General features: G+C 40.7%; 1 protein-coding gene across 1 annotated transcript in view; it reads left to right on the forward strand.

The window, feature by feature from the left end:
* Positions 1-27,613, forward strand: part of ryr2a (ryanodine receptor 2a (cardiac)) — a 263,016-nt gene that overhangs the window by 132,157 nt on the left and 103,246 nt on the right. Inside the window, exons 37-49 of the mRNA XM_038303941.1 lie at positions 16-110; positions 184-359; positions 1,871-2,523; positions 3,633-3,833; positions 5,624-5,729; positions 5,837-5,974; positions 10,781-10,908; positions 12,612-12,757; positions 16,257-16,371; positions 16,450-16,582; positions 22,396-22,499; positions 25,917-26,052; positions 26,136-26,322. Of these exons, the coding sequence (XP_038159869.1) occupies positions 16-110; positions 184-359; positions 1,871-2,523; positions 3,633-3,833; positions 5,624-5,729; positions 5,837-5,974; positions 10,781-10,908; positions 12,612-12,757; positions 16,257-16,371; positions 16,450-16,582; positions 22,396-22,499; positions 25,917-26,052; positions 26,136-26,322 (2,318 nt within the window). The remainder of the gene's footprint in view (positions 1-15; positions 111-183; positions 360-1,870; positions 2,524-3,632; positions 3,834-5,623; positions 5,730-5,836; positions 5,975-10,780; positions 10,909-12,611; positions 12,758-16,256; positions 16,372-16,449; positions 16,583-22,395; positions 22,500-25,916; positions 26,053-26,135; positions 26,323-27,613) is intronic.

Here is a 27,613-nt window from a genome sequence, read left to right on the forward strand (position 1 = left end):
ATTTACTTCGTCCAGGTTTCCACCTCCAGAGTGAACGATCGACACGGCTGGCAGGTCCATTGTAATGACCCGCTGCAGTTCATGTCTCTGCACATACCTGAGGAGAACAGGTGAGAGAGCCCGCCCCCCCAGCATGCCCCTGCCACCACCCTGTCCCTGCTCACACCTCTAATTGCCCTCCAGGTCGGTGGACATCCTGGAGCTGTCAGAGCAGAAGGATTTGTTAAAGTTTCACTTCCACACGCTCAGACTGTACTCTGCGATCTGCGCTCTGGGAAACAACCGAGTGGCTCACGCTCTCTGCTCCCACGTGGATGAGGCGCAGCTCCTGCAGGCTATAGAGAATAAGTACATGCCAGGTAACAAGGTTCACCTTCAGGCAGGATTACCTATGAAATGAGAGAATTATTGATTTTATTCACGGTTACCATGCATATTATAATCTGTAGTTTGAATACTAATAGTTATAGATGGCTAATAAATTGACCCGTAAACACTCGTTCATATCTGTTTATTCAGATAGTGGTAAATATTCTCTATGCTGATGAAGATTCTCAGTCATCCAGGTCATAGTCATTCTGTAAAAGTTTAAAAAACAATCCACTGGACTTGGTTTCCATGATTTGAAGACGTTTCGCTTCCCCTCCAGGAAGCTTTCTCAATTCAAATGTCTGGATCTGCAGTGAGTTTGAGTCTTTATAGAGACAAGGCCTTGTATTGCTTGGAAACAGGCAAGCATTGAGAAAGCTTCCTGGAGGGGAAGCGAAATGTCTTAAAATCTTGGAAACCAAGTCCAGTGGATTGTTTTTTAAACTTTTAAGGAAAGTTAAATATTCTCGTTTTCTTAGTACTTGTAACTCAAAGCTATGAATTCATCAGAATCTTAGTAGTAGTTATGTTATAAGATGATCCGAGGCGCCGAGGCGTGTGTCGAGTAATGGAGGGGATGTTTCCGCGAAGCGCGTATCGAGGCTCGCCTCATTTGGGGGAGGAGCCAAAATCAATGACATCTGAAGCCTCGCTACCGCGCCATACCAGATGACCGCTTCGGGAAGTGGTTCAGGTCGCCCCGAACTTCGGCAGCAATTTAAACAGCCTCAGTGTTCAGTCAAAATGTGGGAGTTTGGAGGAGAGTTTCTGTCAGTTGGATAGATTCTAAGAATAGATTGGTTGGAAAAACAACCAATCTAGTTGGTTGAACAGAGTTTATACAGGAATGAGTATCTCTAATTTAATGCATTTTAATGGTCTTATAAAAAACTATTTTAATGCCATCAACTACCCATGACACTCTCTCTGTCTCTCATACATATATATATATATATATATATATATATATATATATATACGACAAAATCCTTCTCAAACTTCTTTTTTGAACATACCGCTTTACGATCAACTAGAAGCAGTTCCGTGCAAACACGCAGAACCAGTTATATGCGATATATTAGATGAAACTGTTTTTATAAATGTTTTATTTTTTTTTATTAATTAAGCATTTTAAATACCATGATAATCACATTTAATGATTTTTAATGACCAGCGGAAACCCTGTTAAAACTATTTAGGTTAGATTAATAATGATCAAACCACTGGTTACAGTTGTAACATTAGTGTTAAGTAGTATTACTTTGTTCCTTTTCTCTTATGCAAAAGCAAAAAATTTGAGTGCCAAAAAAAATAAAAATAATAATAGTTCTGTTCTGTAAAACCCTTTGCTGTTGTATATTTTTGTAATTATTAGTGTTCTATATTGTTCATGTACTTTCTTTTGCAATAAAAAAAAAAAAAAAAAAAAAAAAAAGTAGTATTACTTTCTAAACTGAAGCCCTTATTGCAGGTAAAGTTGTATTTTTGTGTTTCTGGGCAGGTTTGCTTCGCGCCGGCTACTACGACCTCCTCATCGACATCCACCTGAGGAGCTACGCGACGGCCCGGCTGATGATGAACAACGAGTACATCGTGCCCATGACCCACCAAACTAAAAGCATCACTCTGTTTCCAGACGAGCTGAAGAAGCACGGCCTGCCGGGCATCGGGCTCAGTACCTCCCTCAGACCCAGAATGCATTTCTCCTGCCCCAGTTTTATACGTGTGGCTGATTCCTGGTGCCATGACAGCGGAAACAACGGATCAGGAAGCTGTTTCCAGTACAGCCCTGAGTTCCCCCTGGATATCCTGAAGGTGAAAACCATCGAGATGCTGACAGAGGCGGTGCGGGAAGGCAGCATGCATGTGCGGGATCCGGTGGGAGGCAGCACAGAGCTGCTCTTCGTCCCGCTTATCAAGCTGATCTACACCATGCTCATCATGGGCATTTTCCAAAACGGGGATCTGAAGAACATCCTGCAGCTCATCGAGCCTTCTGTGTTCTCCGAACGAAGAGACGGCCAGGAAGAGGCTCCTGGGAGGCCGGAGGTGCTGAAGAACGCTGAAACCAAAGGAAGAGGAGAGGACGGAGGGAGGAGGCTGCCGAACGGAGGGCTGCTGCAGATGAAGCTGCCAGAGCCTGTCAAGCTCCAGGTGATGCTCCTGACCACCCCATTAAAGCTGGAGGAACAGGAGCTACAGAAACGCTGATAGCCTGTAACCTGACTGCAGCAGGAGATGATCAATAAGATCAAACTATCTCATCTTAAAGGAAGAAACTGGCAGATTGTCTTATCTGCTGCTCAAATTAAGGGAAAATACACATATTTTGATAAGTTTTTACCCATTATTTGATCAAAGTTTGCAGGGAAGACAAAGAAGAAACCATAATGTTACTTACTTTTAGCAGGATGCTAAACTGCCCTAATATGAAATGACAGCGTCAGAGGTACAGGGGGATCCATCACAGTCAGAAACTCAGTGGGACTGTGAAGCAAAATAATGTCCAGGGTGGTGGATGTTATTTTGGAGAAGAGGAGCCAGAGAGGATTTCTTGCAAAGTTTAATGAAGAAGTAAAAATCTGGAATCCAGAACTGATCCACAAGTAACTCAAAAACCAAAAAACTAGGAGACACTAGGGAGGAATCATCCTAAAGAATTACAAAGATCCAGCAACGAGGAACTGAACGGGAGGTGTATATATGGGAGACAGAAATAATGGGAAGGAGGATTAGCTAATAGGGAGCAGATGTGGACAGAAGTAACTAAAAGGAGCTACGGGGAAAGGAAAGGACACTAGGGGGCAGCAAAGAGTAACCAGGGGAAATAACATAACCTAAAGGTAACTAAAAAGAAATTAAATAACGCTAAAGGGGAATAAAACTATTGAGTAAAAAATAAGTAATGACCAAGGGAAAAAGTTGAGAAAAGAGACTGGATGTAACTGACGCCATGGAAAACCTGACCTAAAGATAAGAGAAAAGAATACGTATAACAGTGCTAACAGTGTTGAAAAAAGAGATAACCAGGAAGAGAAAACCAAGCATACAAAAAATATCTAAATCTAGAGAACAAACTAAAAACTTAAACAGAAACAAAAGGTTCAGAACGTAAGATCATATCAAATAAAGCCAGAAACAAGGGTTTCTATAGATGTATAACAACTAGAACGGATACTTTTAAAGAGAGCAAAACAATTTCCTAAAAAGCAGGAAACAGACGTAGCATCATTGTTTTTTCTCTCCCTGCGTTTTGTCTCTAGATGTGCCATGTGCTGCAGTACCTGTGCGACTGCCAGGTTCGCCACCGCATCGAGGCGGTGGTCGCCTTTTCTGATGACTTTGTGGCTTGTCTCCAAGACAACCAGCGCTTCCGCTACAACGAGGTGATGCTGGCTCTCAACATGTCCGCTGCGCTCACCGCCAAGAAGACCAAAGAGTTCAGATCTCCCCCTCAGGAGCAGGTAGGTGGAATTTTATTTTTGGCCTTTGCTTTTTATCTAAACCTAAAGAAGTGAAAGCCTTTTATGTTTATGTTCATTATTGATGATTTTACGCTGACAGCTCTACAGTAGGAGAGATCACAGCTTGCATGTTGCCTCTGAATCGCAGCCAGATACCAGATCACCTTCTCTGATTGGTTGACGTGCTGCGTCCAGCTGCAGAAAAATCCAAATTTGAGTATTTCTTATTTGAGGCTTTGGAGGCGCTCAGCACTTCAGTTAACACTGAGCACGCTTCAAAGGCGCCGCACCAGATGGTCGAACCGTCCTACAGTACTTTTTGATGCCCCTGGTGCCTGACATGTGTCCACCATAGACTTTACATGTAAACTGGACACTCAGGCTCCTCAAAACACATTTGGCATCATGTCCAGCTTGAAGTTTAAAGCATATACCAACATTTTTAATTTGTTTTATTTTAAATCTCTCCAAAAAAACTTAAAACTCTCACTTCCGCCTCCCATTTCCCTACTTATTCCCTTTTCCAGCTGCTCTATGGAGGCCTGTTTGTTTGTTTCACAAGCTCACATTGTGCCATGCAGGGAAAAAGTTTTTTATTTTTGTTTCTCCTCATCTACCTCCTATGTTTAAGGTTAGCCTTTTAATAGCTGCATCCTCAGGTACCTCACAATGTTTGCTCTCACACTGCGATCTGACGCTCTGTTGCGATCTACCTGCTCAAACTGTACGTCTAAAAACCAGGTGGGATTCAGCTCCGCAGTGAGATGGAGCTACTCGGACTTGTTTATCCGAAAGCCAAACACATAGAAGTGTTAGGTAGCGCGCTTGGAAATTTGGGCAATTTTGTGCTGGAAGCCCAAAAAAGAAAAGGCGACGACGTATTTGGACAAAGACATGGCTGAGCAAACCTGGCTACTACGGTCTGCCAGTTTTATAGAAAGAACTCCATTTCACTCATTGCACCCCCGCCATGCTGCTGGGTTTTCCTCTGAGAGGAAGAAGAAGAATCCTTGTTTGCCCACTAAGCGATTTGCCCACGACCACCTTACGACGGCCGACTGAATTTACAACATGATTAATTTTCTCCCGACCTTATGATTACTGATGGGGAGGTGGTCATTAGAGGCTGATCGCCCCTCGTTACCCCCTGTTCACTACACCACGCACCATCAGGCTGAAAGTCGACTGCATTGAAAAATTGTTGCACGATTAGAGAATTGGTCCAAAAAGGGCAAAAGCTTGTACAGTGTATGTCTGGCTTTAGACTTAGACAACTTTTATTGTCATTTAGTATACACTGTGTGTATAAAAAAATTAAATGTCGCTCTGTACAGCTTTCAGAACATTTCCATTCCTTAAAGTGCAGCAGTGATCAAATGTGATCCAGGAAGCTTTTTCAATTCAAAATGTCTGAATAGGCGTCAATTCAAAGCTTTATGGATTAGACCAGGCATCCCCAAACTCGGTCCTCAAGGCCCCCTGTCCTGCAGGTTTTAGAGGTTTCTCTGCTTTAGCACAGCTGGTTATAATGATTGCAGTAGACCAAAAGCCTGTTAATCAGCTTTCAATTAAAATCAGCTGTGCTGGAGCAAGGAAACCTCTAAAACCTGCAGGACAGGGGGCCTTGAGGACCGAGTTTGGGGATGCCTAGAGTAGACCAACAAAGCCTTGTTTTGGCTTAGAAAACATGCATATTCTTGCACTTTAGAACAAAGTCCAGTGTTTAGTTTTTTTAGTGACTATGACCCAGATGACAGAGAATCTTCACCAGCTCTCTATTAACTTCCCAGATCAACATGCTGCTGAACTTCAAGGACAGCAAGCGGGAGTGTCCCTGTCCGGAGTACATCCGGGAGCAGCTGCTGGACTTCCATGAAGATCTGATGAGACACTGTGGTCAGTTTAAAAACCAAAACATTTTACTGCCGAGTATAAAAGCTGTAATGCTATTTAAATAAAGGGTTAATGGGGGGAAATGTTTCCACCCTGTGGCTGTGCTGTAGAGCTGGATGAGGAACGAGGAGTCGATGGTGACAGTGACTTCACTATTCGCGGTCGCCTTATGTCGCTGGTGGAGAAGGTGTCCTACCTCAAGAAGAAGAGGAGCAGCCTGCCGAAGGAAAAAAAGGACAGAAAACCCAGTAAGATCCCAAACACACATTAATAGCTGAATTGACCAGCCAGTCTCTGTTCGTTCCAACAGACGGTATCTCCTCATGGACCGCCACCGCTAGGTGTCACCAGAGGGTTGATGGTTCCTGTGGGAGTGTTTCTAAAACAATCAGGCTCTAATCTTTATTAGATTGACTGATTAAAACATATAAGAGATGTATGTGGGGGTCTGACGGCTCCCACAGAGAAATTATCTTTGAAGGCAGGATGGTAATCTGGATGAACTGACTGCACAGACCATGTTTTCAGGAGGACTTTCTCACTTAGAAATAGATTCAAACCACTTTTTACCCTCTGATCACAGCTAATATAGCTGCCATTGTTCCAGGCAGGGAAAGGATAGGGTAGCTCCGCCCAACGCGCATCAGAGCCACTTTTTCAAGATGCTTCAGCCGCGCATCTAAACTTGCACAGGCATCAAAAATGAAGCAGCACGCGCGTTTCTGCTGCTTCTGCTGCTTACGGTCTGAACGTAGCGTAAGCAACACTACCTGCAAAGAGTTTTATTAGACCTGAAACTCACTGCAGAGAAATGTTGACATTTATATATAAAATTGGTCAGATTCAGAGTTGTGTCTAATCTTGGGTTCAATCTGGTTGTGTTTGTTAATACTACCATGGAAAGGCAGATCCTCTACATAGATCTTTATAAACCACCTGCAGCACCCTCACTTATAGAACAATACTTTCTATTTTCGTTTTTTCCTATATACTTTAGTTCTCCTTATTTTGACTCTAATGATCATCCCCAAAGTGTTTATCTACAAATTTCTTTTTTTTTTATCTGACTTACTTTCTAATATTTTCTATATCCTCAAATAAGCAGGTTTCATATTAAGTGATAGAAGTTTAAAGGAACAGTCCGGTCAGCAAGGAATAATCAATGGATCATTATTTATACCTAAAACTAATATGTTTGCTGTGATTTCATGAATTTAGCATTAATCAGTAAAAAAAAAAAAAATTTTGTCGCGATCACTGAGTCCAGGAGCGGCCATTTTTGTCCAATTATAGTAACCCCTCCCTCCTGCCATTTTCCAGAAGTGACGTCACGGTGCGGTAAGCCTAGCGCCATTCTCCCCGCTTTACAAGCAGAATCAATGGGAACTACTAGACACATCTGCAATCAACAACAATTATTGAAGATTTCCAGAGGAATTCACCATTGAAATTCACCAGAGCTATAGTGAAACTGACAATGCCCACGTGCATGGCAGCTGGATGTTGGAATACATCGGGTAAAAGTGAAAAAAAAACAGAGTTATTCCACCTTTCTGATTCCTGATCCTCCACGGACGGGTTGGTCGTTGGATCGCCAACTTGAAGAGGAAGGATTTGCCATCGCACTTCTGGCCAGAGAAAAAACCCGTAATATGTAGCCAACATTTGGAAGAAGAATGTTTTCAAGATGACTTGGATAATAGCGCGTTGTGACAAACACCAGATACAGCACTGGGACTTGATCAACAGCCGATACCGCACCGTGACGTCACAAACCAGTAGGTGGCAGTAGTGTTCTTTGACAAACATGGATGCCTCCAGTAAAGCACATTCACATGAAAATTACTCTGAATTAAAAACACTGATCATTTATTGAACAGTATGGAATAATTTAATATATAAAGAACTTTCAGAAGTTTGAATTCTGAATATACTTTTCCTTTAATTCCTTCTAGCCAGTAGGTGGCAGACTTGCTCTTGCCCTCTATTATTCCATGCTGTTTTTCATCCTATTGCCAAGTCTTAGCATTAGCAACTAAGTTAACTTAACTTTCCAGAAGGAAAGTAGAAACCTCTGTGTTCTTCTGACACTTTCTGGCTTGGTAAATCAGGAACCAACACTTTAACGATATTCACCATCATTCTGCCTATTTGGCTCTAATCTGATAAATGTGAAGGCTGGTTTATGCTCAGAAACCAGGTCGTCTGCGTGTGTGTCGCAGTTAACACAGATATTGAGAAGTCGAAATCCAATGCTGTCCAAAATTTCACAAATATAGCGCTCATGTCTCAAAGCATTTTCCCCCAAGCTGCCTCACCCTCTTTAGCTATATTTATACTGTGGAAGCATGTTTTTTTGTTTTTTGAGTTTTTACAGCACTAGTGGCTCATATTTTTTGACAATAGGCTGATAGGAAATGGGTTATGAGAGACGGGCAGAGACATGTGGCAAAGCACCACAGGTGGGATTCGAACCCGGGACAGCCGCGTCAAGGACTAAGGCCTCCGTACATGGGTAGTCTGCGCTAACCACTGCGTCACCTGCACGCCCACGTTGGCCTATTTGTGAGATAAAATATTTTGAGTGTGCATTTTCCCTGCATAAATGGGGGTGATTGTTTATAAGTCTTGTACCAGTCTGTATGCTGGAGTTAAGTTATGGAGTTAATATTGGGGAGGACAGAAAGTAGTTGCCTCCCTACACTAGACAAAGGTGAAGGGAGGGTGATGAGAGATGAGAATGAGTTCACACAGCCTCCTTCATGCCGTGAACAGGATACCTGTTCTGAGTGTCTATCTGGCTAAAATTTATGTCCTTGATGAATTGAAGTGATTTTTCTTGGGAATAACCAAATGTTCAATTGTGAGGAAGATTCCTTATGCAGGGGGAGAGTTGGTTCCCCTTGGGGGAGTGTATTTGATTTTGTAAGGTATAAATGTATGTATTGAAATGCTACAGTCAGAGCTCTATCTGTCATGATTTTATCTAAGGCTCGGACCCACATGCAGTGAAACCAAACAGAGAGACAAGGATGAAAAGTTTGACGGATTTTATTCAAGATGTTAAGCTCGGTGCAGAGTTTCCCTGAACTCTGCTCAACCGGAAGACAGACAGTTAGTTAAGGCTCAGTGGGAATTTTGATTCGTTGATCTTGAAGGAGAGGATCTGATTGTTGACTCACGTTTCCAGAGAAGTGAAGGATCCTTGACTCCAATCTGTGTGTTGGTTTTCCAGTTTGTCTGACTCGGTGGAGGGCGGAACAGGGTTTACCCAGAACTCGGACGGTGTAGGGGAACGGAGACGTTGATTGCCACTCAGAATTCCTGCTGTACTTGAACGGTTCGTGGTGAAGATGATTCCCTTGCTCAGAGAGTAATTTCAACGTCCTCAAAGGAGACAGGATCCAAATCTCCTGTTTGAATCCCTGGCTCAGTTTAAGACTCAGTTGATCCCTCCTGGGAGAGGAGGTCCGAAAAGGTCCAGTTTGCAGGATGACTTCCTGCCGAGAGGCAAAGACAAAAAACAAAGTTAAAACTCAGGGAGACAAGAACTCAGTCTTACTCAGAGAAAACTCAGCTTGGCTAGAGTACCAAAAACTGGCAAACACTCTGGCGTCGAGGTAGTGGCAGTCAGCAGCTTAAAGGCACTCCGTTAATGAGGTACCCGTCAGCAGGTGTGTGAGGAGGTGAACCGGAACCAGGCGCCTCCTGCTGGTGGAAGGGAGACAAACACAGAAACAAAACACACAGACAGGAGCCCTGACACTAGCTCTCCGTCAGAGGACGTTAAATAAATTTTAACCTTATTTCTTGCAAGAAATGTCTCCTCCTCAGCTTCCTAACTTCACAATACCTTCTTTGTAGCATGGTGTGAGTGTGCGTGCACTACAAAGTGCAATGCTGACTGGAATGTGTGTGTGGTGTTTTGGCATGATAGCCTGAAAAGGAAAAATATGTTACTGCCAAGATTCCCTGATGCATAAACTCGTCTTACACCTCTCCGCTCTATTATTTCTGTGTGGAAGGGTTTCCTGTTCAAACATCCTGTCCACTGTATTCTCTGTGTGTTGCTAAGTATGTATAAGGCCTTTCACTGAAACAACATGTTTACATGGTGTGAAAGGGTCTAAAATTATATAGCTCCTATATCAGCAGCACAGGAGCACCACAGGGGACGGTACTCTCTCCATTCCTTTTTCCTCTGTTCACCTCTGACTTCCAGGACCAGACAGAGTGCTGTCATCTGCAGAAATACTGGGATGACTGCAGTCATTGGGAGCATCAAAGATAGAGCAGAAGCTGTGCGTGCAGGTGGAGCAGTGGTTAGCACGCACAACCCATGTACAGAGGCCTTAGTCCTCAACGTGGCCGACCCAGGTTCAAATCCGACCTGTGGTCTTTGCCACATGTCTTTCCCCCTCTCTGATACCCCCTTTCCTGTCAGCCTACTTCAGAAAAATGAGTCACTAGTGCTGTAACATAAAAAACAAACAAAGATGGACCAGAAGCTGGTGAAGCGCTTTGTGGCATGTTGTGGAAACAATCATCTGATCCTGAAGGTCAAAAAACCAAGGAGATAATTGGAGATTTCAGAAGAAACAGGAACAAGCTGAAACCTGTTAACCTCTGGAGATGATTTTACAGAGAAGGAAGAAGATGATGGACAACAGTAAGCCTCCTCTTCATCAGACTGTTAAAAACCAACAGAGGATCTTCAGTCAGAGGCTTTTCCAGGTCTACTGTAGACAGACTTCTACAGGAGATCCTTCCTGCCTACAGCATCTACACATGTTTAAAAAAAATAACCTATGAGTTTCTGCAACATTTAATTTCCCTTTGGGATTAAGAAAGTATTTTTGAACTAAATTGAATAAAGGACTTACTTTTTATGGTTATTTTCAGTTCATAAGTGTTCAGCTCTTTGTTGTTTGGGTATTTTTCAGTTGTTCAGTGCTCTATGAATGAAGCTGGTGTGGTAAAAAGAAATCCAGAAGGTTAACGTCCCTTTGACTTCTGTTCCAGCTGTCTAAGCTCCCTTCTGTCCATTTCTTCAGGTACGTTACAGCAGCTTATTTCGGACACGATGGTCCGCTGGGCTCAGGAGTCGGTCATAGAGGACCCAGAGCTGGTGAGAGCCATGTTTGTGCTTCTTCACCGACAGTACGACGGCATCGGGGGACAGGTATGGTTCAGTCCTTTCTCTTTCACCAAAACAGTAGCTACAAAGAGTTTCATTAAGGAGCCGGTTAATGTTAAGAGATTAGATTAAACAGAAGTGGAATGACCAATCTATAGATTATATGGCTTGTGTTTCTGGATTTGACAGCTAAATAAGAGCAGAGCTGCAGGAACCACAGAAACAGCAGTAGAGCCACAGATGTAAAGAAACATTAGTTCACATGTATTGATCAGAAAACCTTAATTAGTGAGTGTTAATTAAGCTGCAGGCAGGTGGAAGACAAGATTCCTGAACATAATCCAGAAGGACATGCAGATGGCTGGGCTTACAATAGTAAGGTGAGGTGGAGGCTGATGTTTTGCTCTGCTGAACCCTGAGTGGAACAGGCAACAGGAGAAGAAGAAAGATGAACTATTTCAATCATGACGCCTGATGACAACCCCAGCATTATTCTGCAATGTCTGTGACGCGCGCAGGAGAGTCAGAGGCTAGTGCATCCTAAGGGCAAATTTCTATTTAAAAAAAAATTCTGTCTTAAAATCAGTTTTTTTTTTCCGTTATCTTCTGCAGGCCAGTTAGTTATACGTCAGCCTGAACACCTATATTCGGCCAGTCATATATCAACTTTCATCTGTCAATCAAATTTTTTCGGTCATATCATCTTGATTCATATGTCGCAGCTAATATACGCAACGGTTTAAATCAGAAATCAGAATAATTTCCTTTCCCATTGAGTTCCGTCCCAGTGTTCACGGGGATGGACGTCTGTGTCTTCTTCAGGCGTAGAGCTAACAGAACTGGCAGCGTTGCGAGGCAAGGGCTCAAACATGTACGGCTGTAAGCCTTCTACACCAAACCAAGCTTCTGCCGCCCTGGCGTCCTCTTCCACAACATCTTCATCCCCGCTTTCCTCCTCTAAATAAAAAATGGATGACAAAGGAGACTCATCCACGACCTCCGACACTAAACTCACCTCCTCTTGCATGTTCTTGAGCGTTCCTTGACAGCGTCGTTTCTAAGTCACCAATTTAGTGCTACTTGGTCCCAATGGAAATTCCCATTGGGAACCTACTAGCACTAAGTTGCTAACTGGTTAGCAAGATGCTTCCAACCAACCGGCCACAACCAAAAAGGTTTGCAAACCTTCCGCCACAACAATCCCGCCCCCTTGATAAACGACCAATCACAATCACTTTATTCACTCATGTAAAGTCGGGCACCACTTGGCAGAATTCGAAAATGCAAAGCAAGCTGCTTCCTTAAGACTTTAAACAGATTTTACCTTTCAAAAACAATGTAGCGATAGAGTTGATTCCTTCCCACTATCATCGCAGCCCCAACCCCTTTACACGGGAACAGAAGACCTCGCCTATTCAGCCAGACCAACAATTCCCTTTAACGACCCCCCTTTCAGAAACATAGACAGGTATGGGACATTGCAGGCTGACAATGAAGCCAAACGACCCCATTCCAAAGGGGTGGACCCGTTCGTCCGTTCCAATTTGCATGTTTTCTAAACCAAAACAAGGCTTTGTTGGTCCACCCTATGAAACCTGGAACTCAACGCTATTTCTGCCATTCTGAATTGAAGAAACTTCCCGGATGGGAAGCGAAACGTCTTCAAACTTCAAACAAAGTCCAGTGGATTGTTTTTGAACTTTTTGGGAAGAAAAGTCAGAGACGTGTGTGTCTGTGTCACCATCCAGGTCCGGGCTCTTCCCAAGGCCTACACCATCAACGCAGTGTCCATAGAGGACACCATCACCCTGCTGGCTGCTCTGGGTCAGATCCGATCTCTGCTGAGCGTTCGGATGGGAAGAGAAGAGGAGAAGCTGATGATCAGAGGGCTCAGGTAGGGTCACTGACCTTCTGCTTGGAATGAGCATGAGGTTGAGATGAAGGCAGCTGCCATTCACCCACCACCTGCAGGTTGGGAGTCCTGAATCATTTACATGTGTCTCTGCTTCCATTCCTGAATCCAATGAATGGAAGCTGTAGTGAAGTTTTAGAGTCCTGCTGATGGTTTAAAGTTGACTCAGGTGTGTTGAAGCATCTAAAAGGTGCAGAACAGCAAAACCTGCAGGACTGGAAATGAGGAATAAAGGGTTTAAAATCCCAGTTTGGAATGTTTTCATTCATCTTCTATAAAGAAAAATGAATAAAAAGATTTATATATATGTAAGTTTCATAAGGAAACAAATATTACCAGAGATGGCAAAAGTACTCACTTTCCGTACTTGAGTAAAAGTACAGATACTTGTGTTAAAAAATACTCTGGTAAAAGTGGAAGTACTGATTAAACTTCTTTACTCAAGTAAAAGTAACAAAGTACAGGCTTGTAAATTTACTTAAAGTATAAAAGTAAAAGTAGAAACCACTTTTTTCATGCCGTTGCCTACATTTTAAATGGATGTCTGCCAATAGGACTAGATCTCCGTTGTGTTCATTTTCAATCATCTCGTCGTCCATGCTACTATGCTAACGCCACCGCCACCAAGCTGCAATGATTTGCAGCGAATGAATACCGCCGAATCTGTCGATTCATCTTGTAGTGGTGCGTCAAATGCAACGTAGATTCCCATCCAATTAGACTGAATTTGGTATTTGTGAGAAAACGGCTCACCAGCTCCCGTCTCACGTCAGAGGAGGAGTAAGCAGATGACTTGCAAAAAGGTGGTAAGAAACAGCGGACAACAAAATTCCAGTTCAAAAGCGTGTAGCGGTTTACTGGTGCAACGGTGAAGACAAAAAAAAAACAAAATACTTTCAAATAAAGAAAACAAAACCGGCCATTGCAGGCAATACAAAACACTGACAGCCTCACAGCAAGCTGACTTTAAATATAGTCTCTCTAAGCAGACCTTGAAGAGCAGTTTCTCCAACCAGTCTCTCCAAGCAGACCCCTAAGCCATTGGGAGTGTGCCCCTTAAATAGACCCACCAATAATCAGCCAATTGGGACAGCCCAACTAAACAGGAAGGGAAATCCCCAATAAAGCACAGTTAACATTGTAGAAAAAATGGAAAATGATATATGTTCATAACTACTCGCCACACTCCTCTATCATATGGAATAATAGATTTATTCTACATCGCAATAAGTCATTATTCTACAAAGATTGGATGGAGAAGAATATTTGGTCTATTATACACTTAATGGACACTAATGGTTACATATTAAATTACGAACAATTCTGTACAAAATATCAGTTCCTTCCTCCAAAAGATGAATTTACAAGATTACTTAACGCCTTGCCAGAACAATTTATTAATCAGATTCAAAATATAATAATATATCATCCAATTACCCCCAAACTACCCGATTTATCTATTAATGGAATATCAATCACTGATCAAAAATTCAATAACCACACAATTAGAAACTATCTAAATGAAACTTTGTTCCCTGGGAAAATAAATAAAAATAACATTCTTTGCAAATTTGAACAAAAATTGAAATACCAAGACCTTTTTTTTTAAACTTCCTATACAACCAAAAGCTAAAGAAACTGCCATCTACCCATCAAAAGAACTACTAAGAATCCGTTTTAATATTGATGACAATAAATGCTCATTCTGTGAAAGTGATGTAGAAACTATAGACCATTTCTTCTATGAATGCAGTCAGACTAAAACATTTTGGAATTGTTTAGAAAGATGGATCAAATCAAAAATTGCACTCCCTAATTCTATTTCTAGAGATATGGTAGTTTTTGGAATACTATTGAAAGACAAAACAATAGAACTCTGTTGTAACCTAATTTTTTGTTTAGCAAAATTCTTTATTCATAAACAGAGTCTTGAGATCCTCCCCTATCTTTAGTATTTTTTTATCTGAATTTAATTTATATTTGACATCTCTTGAATGTATCGAATCTTACAAATACCTGACTGAAATACTAATGGAACTGCCCACTGATGTACATTAATCCTAACATATGAATCCCCTTGTCTTTATGTTATTTTATTGTATTATTAGCATTACTCACGCATTTTTTATTTTCCTCATCAAAGTTACTTTGTATTTTCATTCTGAAATCTGCCTCTACTATGCCTTCTATAGAATTAGAATTCTAATGTTCTTATTGCCTAACTTGTTTCTACCCACCTTGTTTAAATAAAGTTAATTTAAAAAAAAAACATTGTAGAAAAATAAATACAGACAATAGCATCATTCATACAAAAACATACATATTAATGAAATAATTTAACCATGCTAATATTACCATTTCACCTACTTATTACCATGCAAACAATTATTACATTCATTGAAATCCCACTTAACACCCCTGCCCCCTAATAGTCTTTTTCAATGCCCTGGGACAATGGATAAGAGACTGGCTCCGATGCGGTACGTGTTTCCACACGGACCAGTATGCTGACGGACTAAGGGAAGAGAATGTGTAATTTGACTGGGAAGTTTTATTACCGACTACGGAATGTATATTAAAACTGTCGCAGTGGGTACCTTCAGAGTTTGCTACGCTGGTGAGTAAGTAAAGTGTTGAATGAAAGGTGACGTTGTAATTTCGGAACTAGTGTAAATTACCTGGTGAATTGTTTGGAACTGCCGCCGCCATGATGGCCGGTTTGTGGTGCATGCTGGGAAATGTAGTGAAGGATGTGACGCTGTGCGTGATAGACAGCGGCTACACTTTGGGAACAGAGGGGAAAAACGGCTCCGTTTTCACAGTGACGTGAAAAATAATAACGGTAACTCCATTGAAATAATTCAAAACTAAAGTAACGAGCCAATTTTTTAAAATGTAAGGAGTAGAAAGTACAGATATTTGTGTAAAAATGTAAGGAGTAGAAGTAAAAAGTCGCCATAAAAATAAGTAGTAAAGTAAAGTAAAAATATCAGAAAAATCTACTTGAGTACAGTAACGAGGTATTTGTACTTCGTTACTTCCCATCTCTGAATATTACTATATTATTATTATAGTGTTAGTGATTTTCTATAACAGCAGTAGTGAAAGCAGATATAGAAAATGTCTAGAGTGCCTGGTTCTATGTTGTAACCTCCTGAAAGCAGTCAGTGTTTACAGAACGATTCATTTCATAAAGACTGTTGATGTCTGAGAACATCTGATTGCTGAGGGATGTTTCCTCTGACCTGCATATCCAGCAGAGCATTTTCTATTGGAGGGTTCATGTAGCTACGGAGGGAATGTTGCTCCATTATTGTTGCAAGCATAGAACTTGCTGTCTAAATGGAAACTTTAAAAATGTGAAAACCTGAATGTTGATAGAAAATTTGACAAATCAGCAAAGTTGGTCTGTTTTTGATGTTTGCTGCAGTGTTTTGGATTAGCTGAAGGTTCCCAGCTGCAGGTAATTCTCTCTCTGCAGTGACATCATGAACAACAAGGTGTTCTACCAGCATCCGAACCTGATGAGAGCTTTGGGGATGCATGAGACCGTCATGGAGGTCATGGTCAATGTTCTCAGTGGCGGAGACTCCAAGGTAACCCGGCTGCAAATGGATGGATGTTCACATCCTCCAATAAAAGTCTAAATAAAGTGTTTTTCTACATGTTGACAGGAAATCACCTTTCCTAAAATGGTGGCCAACTGCTGCCGGTTTCTGTGCTACTTCTGCCGCATCAGTCGGCAGAACCAGAAGGCCATGTTTGACCATCTGAGCTACCTGCTGGAGAACAGCAGCGTGGGCCTCGGTGAGTGGAAGAGCAGCACATGTCTGAAGCTGCTGCTTCAATAAATACAGGGAGGACAAAATTAGACCAATTTATTGATAAGATGAGAGTTTTGCCTCCGTCAGGTTTAATGTACAAACCACCCTAGTTTTAACAGGAGGGGGCGGTAGAGGGCGCCCTTTAAAGCCGACAGTTTTTCAACACAAGAGTGGTTCAGAATAAAAAAAAAAAAATAATATATATATATATATTGTTTACAAATGTTGATGATCCAGCCATTCAGCAAAGATCCTGCTACATTGCTGTACACCTTATTTGACCAATTAGATGAGTGTCATGATTTTACTAAGGTTCAGACCCAAATGCAAAGACCAAACAGGGAGACCAGGGGAAAAGGTTTAACAGGTTTTATTGAAGAGATAATGCAGAGAGAAGTGTTGCTCTAAACACTGCTCAACCGGAACTGAAAAGTGAGGGGAAGGCACAGTGATTAGTTCAGGCTCAGTAGGAAAATAGATTTGTGATTTGGTTGCTGACTCACGTTTCCAGAGAAGTTATTGAATCTTTGACTCCAGTCTGTGTGCTGTGGTTCCAGTGTTTGTCTGATTCGGTGGAGGGCGGAACAGAGTTTACCCAGAATGCGGTTGTTTGTAGGTGAACGGAGAAGCTGACTGCCACTCAGATTTCCTGCGGTACTCGAACGGGTCGTAATGGAGATGAATCCCTTTCTCAGTGTGAAGCTCAAACGATCTCTTGGGAAAAATGGATCCAAACCTCCTGTTTGAACCCTAGCTCAGTTTGAAGCTCAGTTGATCCTTCTAGTGAGAGAAGGTCCAAGAAAATCCAGTTTGCAGGATGACTTCCTGCTGAGAGGCAAAAGACAAACAATGTTAAAACTCAGGTTGACAAGAACTCAGTTTGACTCAGCAAAACTCAGCATGGCTAGAGTACCCAAAACTGGCAAACACTCTGGCATCGAGGTAGTGGCAGTCAGGAGCTTAAGAACCCTCCGTTAATGAGGTAACCATCAGCAGGTGTGTGAGGAGGCGGACCAGAACCAGGCGCCTCCTGGTGGAGGAAGGGAGACAAACACAGAACACAAACTCACAGACTCCAACTTAATTGGAGTTAACAAGTGAAGAAAAAAGTAAAAAGCTAACTGAAAAGTTAAAAGGTTAATAAGGTCAACAATTATATTTAGTTTTAGAAACTACAAACTGTAAGTTCCAGGATCAGCATTAATGCCTCTAAGGTTATGTTGGACCAAAAAAATTTGTTTTTCATGAATTTCTTTTTAAAACAACTTTTGTTATTTTTCTGAACACATTCCGGCAAGTTGGCGTTTCTTGTTATTACATTGACATTCATTTTACCATCAAAATATCCATATATTTTGAATGTTGCAAAGGTAAAAAGGTCTTATCCTGGATTCCAAAAGACTTGAAATCTGGATTTTCAGAGTATGTCACTGAGTGCACTATAAAGGTTAAAGATTTACTTCTGGTTATGATTCCAACGTCGACAACAAAGGTTTCTGCTCCAATAGGTATGGCAGGTCCGAGTCCTGTGACTTGGAACCAAGATCCTGGTAACTTGTGATGAAGCTGAGAAATGGCTTCTCTCTGCGTTACGTTCTGTTTACTAATTATAGCGTTTAAGCTGCGTTCACATCAGGTGTGTTTTCTGCGTCAAGGCGTCGAATTTATATGAAAACACTATGGAGGACGGCGTCAAGGAGCCCAGCAGTGCATCTGAGTGTTCCGGCGTCTGGCGGGTTCGATGCTGGAGTTCATTGAATAGAACTTTAGCCGCTGGACGCCGGAGCATCAACCAATCAGAAAATCTGATCCAGTAGTTTTTTGGGGGAGACAGACTCTACTTGCAAGCTGCCATCACTGCTGCAGACATTCTGCAGATGAAAAATAAATAAATATCAAGGAGCTAAACTCCAAAGTTTAAGAAAAAACAGAAAGAATGGATTGTTATGTAGAAGGAACAGAGATCAACTCTGATCATTATTGCTGCACTAAAATATTTTTCTATGAACTACGGAGAAACAGTTTATAAATCCCCAAATTAACTAGAAATGTTAAAACCTGCTGATGAAAAATATTAGATTGTATATTCTGGTACTTGGAGTTTTTACAGTAGCAGCTATTCAAAATGGTCATTCCCAGTCAAACACCAGCCGGACTTTCCTGCAACTCCAAGCAATACCCTCCTGCATAATTTTTACTCTGACTCCACCCTTTCACTGCATTACAGGGTCTGAGCAGGAGATGGTGACAGAAAGAATATTTTAGTACAAAGATTGATGTTTAAAAAGGAATTGTAGGAGGCCAGCTGAAGTCCACCAATTTTGAATGGCTGTTACTGTACCCAGTGGCGGCCGGCCCATAGGGGGCGCTGGGGCACCGCCCTCCCTGATAAGAAGAGAGAAACGTAAAATATATTTTTAGAAATTAACTCATAAATGTCAGTTTTACTCTCTAGACTGTGTACGTATAAGCAAAACAAATAATATAAACTACATTTCCCTATCTACTGTCATTAATTTGTGGATTTCCACAGACAGACTCCTACCGTCTCTGTTCTGGGGGCGCTGATCAGACAGCCCCACATTTGCAGAGAATCTGTCAATCATGTACTATTGCTAGGTGAATTTAATGGCCAATCAGCGTCTCGGAACTTTATGGTCTTGGGGCGCTGAAAATACTGCACTTTAACAGGCTTCTGAACCCAAGCGCAGGTGCAGACAGTTAGAGGGAAGATGGCGAATGTAACGACCGAGATGCAGCTTCCACCAAATTCGGTGAGATCCTTGTTTATCTACCCGTTTGCCAGAAGAACATCCCTGTTGTAGGGTAGGAAAATTTCATGTCATGGTTATTGTGACTGTGACGAATCCACCTCGTCGCTTAAAACAACCTCTCTAACTTTGCGCGCCACACACACATTCCTGTTATACTGTTTTTGTGAGGACCAATACACTCGCGCTGAGACCAGTAGCTCCATGAACTTAAAACACACAAGCTGTTCCTGGTTACCTGCTGCGTATTGAGGGTGCACACTTAATATTTCAGTGGGGTTAGCCGTGTGTGTGTGTGTGTGTGTGTGTGTGTGTGTGTGTGTGTGTGTGTGTGTGTGTGTGTGTGTGGGTGTGTACGTGTTTATGCTATGGGGACTTGTCATCTTCAGTCTGGCTGCGTCTTTGCTGGGTTCAAACCCAGTTTGGTGTAATTGAATAAGTCAATGAATCTGTGTAAAACAATTAAGTTGTAAAAATTATTTGTTTTTGTACATCAATTGTTTGTGGAGGTAATATATGGACAAAACTGATTAATGAGAAGAAATCAGAAATAAGAGAGCCTGAGGTGAGGGGCTTAAACTATTTAATGAGGGCTGTGGGAAGAAAAGCGGCAATTTTTGTTTTCTATTTCTTTGTTACATTGCTGGTAACTGGAGGGAGGCTGAGGCCCAGAGGATCTTGTACATGTTTAGTTTCTTTTGCACCCTGTTTTGAGTTTTCGAGCACAATAAATCACCAACACCGGTAACCCGACTGAGACTGGATTCTTGGAGGCCAAAGAACCCCGTCACAGTGACCCAAATCATCACTGTTACTGTTATTATATAGTAAATTAAATCATTACTGTTAAATTGTATGTATTGTCCAATTGTTTATTTGAATTCTTATTCCAGATTAGTTGGAGACATACACTAGGCTATATCAGCCCCACCAAAAATAGTTTTCACCAGCCGCCACTGACTGTACCACAACCCTTAAACTCTTTCTATTTATGTGGTCAGAAAATTTAGTTTCTCTTATTTCAAATATTAATGTATCCTATTTACTGACTATAAAAGTTTTCACTCAGCCTGTTTCACCTTGAAGGCCACACAATTCCCCTGAGTGAGGGATGGTTTTAGACAAGACATACCTTCTTCCCATAACAAATCAGATTCTTTCTCAAGGTTTATTCGTAACATGTTACTGTTTAACCAAAGTGTCTGTAATTTATTTAGACTCTGACTACTTTCCATTATTTAAAATAAGGGGGAACGAATGCTGCCCAGATCAGAACAGGGCTGATTACAAAGGGCTGTATGATGAACTTTTCTCTCTTTGCAAAGATAGAAAAATAAAGAACTGACTGAGTGAAATCCATCGATCTCTGTTTATTCAACCGGAGCAAATAGTTGATTACTTTTTTCCCTCTATAATTCACTTCCAGCTGCTACGAACAACAGCAGGAAATCCCCCACAGGCTGCCTGCAGCAGAGAGCTTTCAGTGGGGATTTCCAGCACTGCCTCCCGGCGGTATGCTGGAGGTCTGGCGCTCCCAAAAAGAACTGCAGATTATAGTGGGATTATAATCCTGATGAACTGATGAACAGAGGATGTTTGGGGGTGGACTTTCTCGCTTAAAAATATTATGGTAGCCTGGAAGTGAAAATTAACAATACAAAATCTGAGACACTTATATTTCTCTGGTTCTTCTATCTATTCTGTGCCATTTAATAATCAACCACACGGGGAAAAAAAACCTGAAAAAACTGCGTTAATTTGCGTTAGCATATGCCACAAAATGTAACTCAGTTGGTGTCCATCTCGGGTCATTATGAACGCTCCCGTTATTACTTCCACGTAAGCTTTGAAGTTTGCACTTTCTGGCCATCGTATAAAAACTTGTTAAAACTTTTTCCAGCTCATAAAGTCAATAAAGCCATGCTGCTCTCTAGCTGGAAGCTACAGAACACAGCAGATAAACAACTAGAGAATTGAAGCGTCGAAGCAGCTGGACCACAGTTTGATCCAACGTCCAGATTTATGCTTTTAAGCGTTTTTGATGCTTTCTTGTGAACGCAGCATTAGCTTTAAGCCGGGCATAAACTGTATGATTTTTATCAATCAAAGTCCAGATGGGACTCAGCTTCGCAGTGAGATGGCGCTACTCGGACTCGTCTATCCGGAGGCCAAACGAGTCAAAGAGGAATATGAAGCTCACTAGAGTAAAACGCGCTGCTTTGGCAATTTGTGCAATTTTGTGCTGAAAGCCCTAAAAAGAAAGAGAGACGACGTATTTGGACAAAGACATGGCTGAGCAAACGTGGCTACTACGGTCTGTCAGTTTTACAGAAAGAACTTCATTTCACTCATTGCTTCTGGGTTTTCATCTGAGAGGAAGAAGAAGAAGAATCCTTGTTTGCCCACTGAGCGATTTACCCGCGACCACCTTACGACGGCCGACTGAATTTCAAACATGTTTGATTTTCTCCCGACCTTAAGATTCCTGATGGGAAGGTGGTCGTTAGAGGCTGATCGCCCCTCGTTACCCCCTGTACACTACACCACGCACCATCAGGCTGGAAGTCGGCCTAATCGAAAAATTCTCGCATGTGTGGAAAATGGGCCAAAAAAAGCGGCAAGAAATCGTACAAGCAGGAGTGCACCACTTAATGGCTGGGAGGAGTTAAGCTTGTAGCTACTGCTTTACAGAGTGAAGCCATACGCATAGTCTCCAAAGGTACATAGTGCATTTTTAACATATACACAACTGCAGACTGCACCTGAAACGTTGGGTCCAAACAGACCTAAAAGTGGGTATGAAACGGTTTAAGGGCAACATGCTAACTGTAAATCAAAGTAAAATCCACTGCATAGCCAGGTAACTCGCTGTTAGAGGAGATGAGTGCAGATCAGGGGTCATGGGGGTCAGCAGTGACTGATGAGCTTCCCCACATGTTTAGGAGAAGCACAGAAACAAAAGCTCTCCTCTGCTTTTCTGTTCTCCGTCTCTTGTTTCACTTCTTACCTTCTTCTCCTCTCCAAGCATCTCCATCCATGCGTGGATCCACTCCTCTGGATGTGGCTGCAGCATCGGTGATGGATAACAATGAGCTGGCTCTGGCTCTCAGAGAACCGGAGCTGGAAAAGGTGAACGTGTCAAACACACACACACACATAGAGCTAACACTGTTATCATCAGCCCGTCCAACTAAACCCGGGTTTACTTTGAACAAATACAGAAACTCTGAATGCTGAGACAGAAACTAGCAGCATTTAAAAGGTTTATGGTCAAAAGTTAGATGATGGTCTGCAGGACAGAGCAGGTCAGTGGCCAAAAAATACAGAGGGGATTTAGTTCCATTGTTGCAAACAAAAAAAAACACCCCACTATTTTTTAATGGAAACTAGAAGTCAATTTAATGGAAACACTCGTAAAATGAAACACATAAAATTTGCATCTAGAAATACTTATTACAATTTCATTATTTTTTTAAATGTATTTTTCATGTATTTCTGTTTTCAGATTTAGTTTTATGAATTGCATTGTTGCGAAATGGAATTATAAAGACAGCATTCTTTTCTTGTGAAAAACAAATTATGATAATAGAATAGTAAAAAAATATCTAGAAAATCTGAGAAATAATAACTTGAAAGATAAATCTGGAAAAAATAAATCTAAGAAAACAAAAAGTTGTATAAAAAATGTTTTTGCTCAAAAGGGTTTACAATTTTTTGTTTTCTTGATGGCATTTCATTTCTAACTTCAATTTACAAACTTTTTTTATATTCCATTTACAAAACAATAATTGAACAAAGTTGTCTCCAAGGAGACAGAATCTAGGGAAGTCAAGAAATTCAACAAAGAGCTGTGAGCCGTTTAAAAATCAGACTGAAGAATCTGTCCTTATTTCTCGCCTCTTGAACCTGCAGAGAAGAGCTCTATGGAGGACTGACTCTGCCATATATAAAAAATAAATACAGAAATAAATAAATAACCATACAATTAATTGCCACCAAAAATACAATAAACAAATACATGTAAGTAGAAGTTAAATTATACAGTGAGAGATAAATGTATATAACTATTTTAATTAGCTTCTTTATTTATTTGCCTTTGTAATATATACCTTATTTATTTTTTGTCCTTTATAATCTTCAACGTTTTATTACTTATATTTTTAAGTATTTATTTATGTGCATGTTATAATATTTTTGTCTGTTTTATTCTTCCTTTGTATTTTTTTACCCTAGTTATTTCTTTGCCGCTATTTATTTCTGCCCCCACTTTTTACATTTCTGTATGCATTTCTGCCTCTTTATGCAAATGAGGAGGGGGGCTGTCCTAGAGAGTCAACTTCTGCTCATTGGTTGGTTAACATTTTACTGCGTCGGTCGAATCTACATTAGGAGAGGAAAGTCTGAAGTCATTAGAACGCCAGTAGGGACTTGTGTCCTTGCCAAGTATGTTCTTGAGAAGAACACAGGAAAGTGTGGAGTTGGTGAGAACGGGAGCTCGCAGCATAAATCTGGGTCAATTTAGAACAGATGCATACCTGTGACGTCACCACATGCTCGTCTCGTCTGAAGCTGCCTTTCTCCTCCTGTTATTAGCAGTCTCTAGATAATAATTAATTCTGACTTTTTTCATGAAGTGGGGGAATAATAGTTAACACAGTCAGATAAACACTAATCAAATGAACATTTTGCCAAATAAAACAAAAAAATTGCCATCATAGCCAGCAGTCCTTCACACGGGGCTATGCTGAGAGAGGGCTGCTGGAGACGAGCTGCGGTTAGACCTGGCTGCAGTTATCCTCGGAACTCCGCTGATTGCAGCATTCTTCTCAACTTAGGAATTTTTTTTTTTTTGAATTACGCATTAAATCTGTGAATGGGCCATATGGTGATGCTTAAAAGTATAATGTTCTCGCCTCAAATAATCTTAAAACACACTTTTATTGAACAACAGCAACAGAAAAGAGAACATTTAACTTAGTACTCTAAGCTGTGTGAGTTAAGAAGATGAGCCGCCAACCAATGAGCAGAAGTTGACTCTCTAGGACAGCCCCCCTCCTCATTTGCATAAAGAGGCAGAAATGCATAGAGAAATGTAAAAAGGGCAGGCAGAAATAAATAGCGGCGAAGAAACTAGGGTAAAAAAATACAAAGGAAGAATAAAACATAAAAAAATATTATAACATGCACATAAATAAATACTTAAAAATATAAGTAATTAAACAATAAAGTTGAAGATTATAAAGGACGAAAAAATAAATAAGGTAAACATTACAAAGGCAAATAAATAAAGAAGCTAATTAAAAGAGTTATACACATTTATGTCTCACTGTATAATTTAATTTCTACTTACATTTATTTGTTTTTTATATTTTTGGTGGCAATTAATTGTATGCTTATTTATTTATTGAGCATTTATTTATTTCTGTACAGTATTTATTTTTATATATGGCAGAGTCAGTCCTCCATAGAGCTCAGGTGACGGCGGTAGCGTCCCAACAAGTACCAGTTAGGCTGGTGACATCACAGACTTTACTCTCCTAGTGACATCAGAGCTCAAATGAAAACCCAGAAGGCCAGCTGAGGTCATACAGAATAAGAGGGAACCTGTAGAGCTCAGGCCTGGGCATAAGGAGGACACTAGATCAGTCAAAAATCAGCAGAGCATTTAAAAGGAGCTGTAAACGAGAACAAGGTGTGAGGCTGACTGCAGCGGATCTGAGGATGAAACACTCAGAAGAAAAACAGAAAGCACCAATAGAGAGGAACTGGAAGAAAACAGCCTTCCAGTTTTTGCCTCTTATAAACTATGTGTATTTGGGGAGTTCTTAGCTGAGGCTGCAGGTCTCTGTGAAACAACAGAAAATGTAGAGAAATGTCTGATTTTCCCCACCAACAGCTTTTTGTTGCACAGTGAGTGCACAATGAAGAGGAATGCCTCTGGCAGAATCCCACCCAGCGAAGATGCACAAGCGACACAATCTTTTATCACTGGAGCAGCAGAGAGTGATCCCTTTACCAAAATGTCCTGTAATAATGACCATGTTGCTGATGCAATCAGCTGGTTTTCCTTAGAAAACTCTCAGTCAATCTGACTGGATTATTTGGTTGAATTGTTTCTATAAAATGACCTAAGATGACATGATGTGAATTGGAGCTATAGAAATAAACTGAAATGAATTAAATTGCCAATCACAGCAGAAAACAGTAGAAGCAAAGCATAGAACAGCTAACAGTGTAGAAATAGACACTACATTATTGCAGCTTTGGTACAAATGTTTCTGCTATCATATCATTTGTATTGTGCATATTTAGGGCCAATACTTTTTTTTAATTTATAATTATCTTCTAAAGAGTGAGAGACACAATATTTCAGTTAAAAGTATGTAATAATGTAAATTTACTAGACTGTTATTTATTGTTAGTGAATGAGCAGCTGAACCAAACACCTGCCTGATGAACCTTTGTAAAATAATAGGTTTTATCTTCTGCAGTTGATGCTACTTTACTGCAGCTTCTGTAGAACTGAACCATCTACCTGACTCCCAGGTGGTGCAGTACCTGGCCGGCTGTGGGCTGCAGAGCTGCGTGATGCTGCTGCACAAAGGATACCCAGATATCGGCTGGAACCCCGTGGAGGGGGAGCGCTATCTGGATTTTCTGCGTTTTGCAGTCTTCTGCAACGGTAAAAAGCAAAAATCTTTTAATTCTCAGGCAACATTACTCTTGGTATTTCCCTGCCTAACTCCTCCCTCTTTATGTGAGCAGGGGAGAGCGTGGAAGAGAACGCCAACGTTGTGGTGAGGCTCCTTATTCGCCGACCCGAGTGTTTTGGCCCTGCTCTTCGCGGCGAAGGCGGTGACGGGTTGCTCGCAGCGATGGAGGAAGCCATTAGAATCTCTCAGGATTCGTCCAGAGATGGTCCGTCTCCGGTGTCTGAGAGCAGCAGAACGCTGTAAGAATATGAGGAGGCCAAATTCAAGCTCAATTTAAAACAAACTCTATTTAAAATCAATTAACAAAAAACATTCAAAACACATTTCAGTTAAAAGCTCTTTCCCTGACTAATTAGCTACCAACAAAGAAGAAATGAAACTGGCTAAAATAACCCATAATCAATGAAATGATGCTGAGGTTTATACAGGAATGAGTAACTCTAATTTAATGCTTTTTAATGCTCTTTTCACTGCAAAAACGATTTAGAAATAAGTAAAAAATTCTTAAATCAAATGTATTTCCCTTTAATTTGAGCAGGTAAATAAGAAACAAAGCAAAATCCTTCGTCATCTTTACCATCGACAGGCTGCAGCAATGTCCCATATTCCTGGTTTTCCAACCACTTTTATAATAATAATATATCTGACGAAATTGTTATTATTTATAAATTGTTAAACTTTTTTTTATTATAATAATAATTTTAAATGCCAAAATAATCACATTTAATGAATTGTAATGCCAATTAAGGCCTTAATTTGAAAAATAATAATTTAATAATGACTTTTAATATATTTTATTGAATGATTAATAATATTTTATTGAATGATTTGCCTTAATCAGATATTAATAAATATTTAGACAAATGATTCTTAACCTTCTCTTTTTTTTATAATTTTTTATTTAGAAAGACAGATTTCCATTACGTCAGTAATCACAGCTTCATGCATTCAAGATTATAACTAAAGATATAGGCAGAAAGTCCAAGTGATTTTGTCCATGTTGCCTTTTTGGTATTTTTAACAGAATATCACTAACTTAGTTGTAAAGATAACAAAAAAAGGACAGAATTAAACAGTAATGGGGATTGCACCACCTCAAGTAATAAAAACCACAAAGACATTAGAGGGCAAGACATATTTCAGAATAACAATCAAATGAAGTCGGATCTAATTGGTTTCACGTACTCAGTCCATTTGGACCAAATCTTATAAAACTTTTCTTTTTCTAATCGGAGGGAAAAACAGATCCTTTCCATCACATAAATCTGATAAACAATTTCAATCCATTCATCAATAGTGGGTGGGTCTAGTTTCATCCATTTCCTCGTGATGGCCTTCTTACTGGCAGCCAGTAAGAAGCAAGTTTTTTGTCTTTTCTTAACCTTCTCTTATTATTTCTGCTGGAATGATTAGGAGTAGGAACCCTTTAGCTTCATAGGTAGGTTTGGTTTTTAGACAATGGAGCTAATATAAGGTGACCAGATTTCTGAAATTAAATCTGGGGACATCTCCAGCTCGTAGATAAGCATA

This window comes from Cyprinodon tularosa, unplaced genomic scaffold (genome assembly GCF_016077235.1).
Source record: "Cyprinodon tularosa strain WSP-4 unplaced genomic scaffold, ASM1607723v1 ctg521, whole genome shotgun sequence".
In the NCBI taxonomy this organism is placed as follows: domain Eukaryota; kingdom Metazoa; phylum Chordata; class Actinopteri; order Cyprinodontiformes; family Cyprinodontidae; genus Cyprinodon; species Cyprinodon tularosa.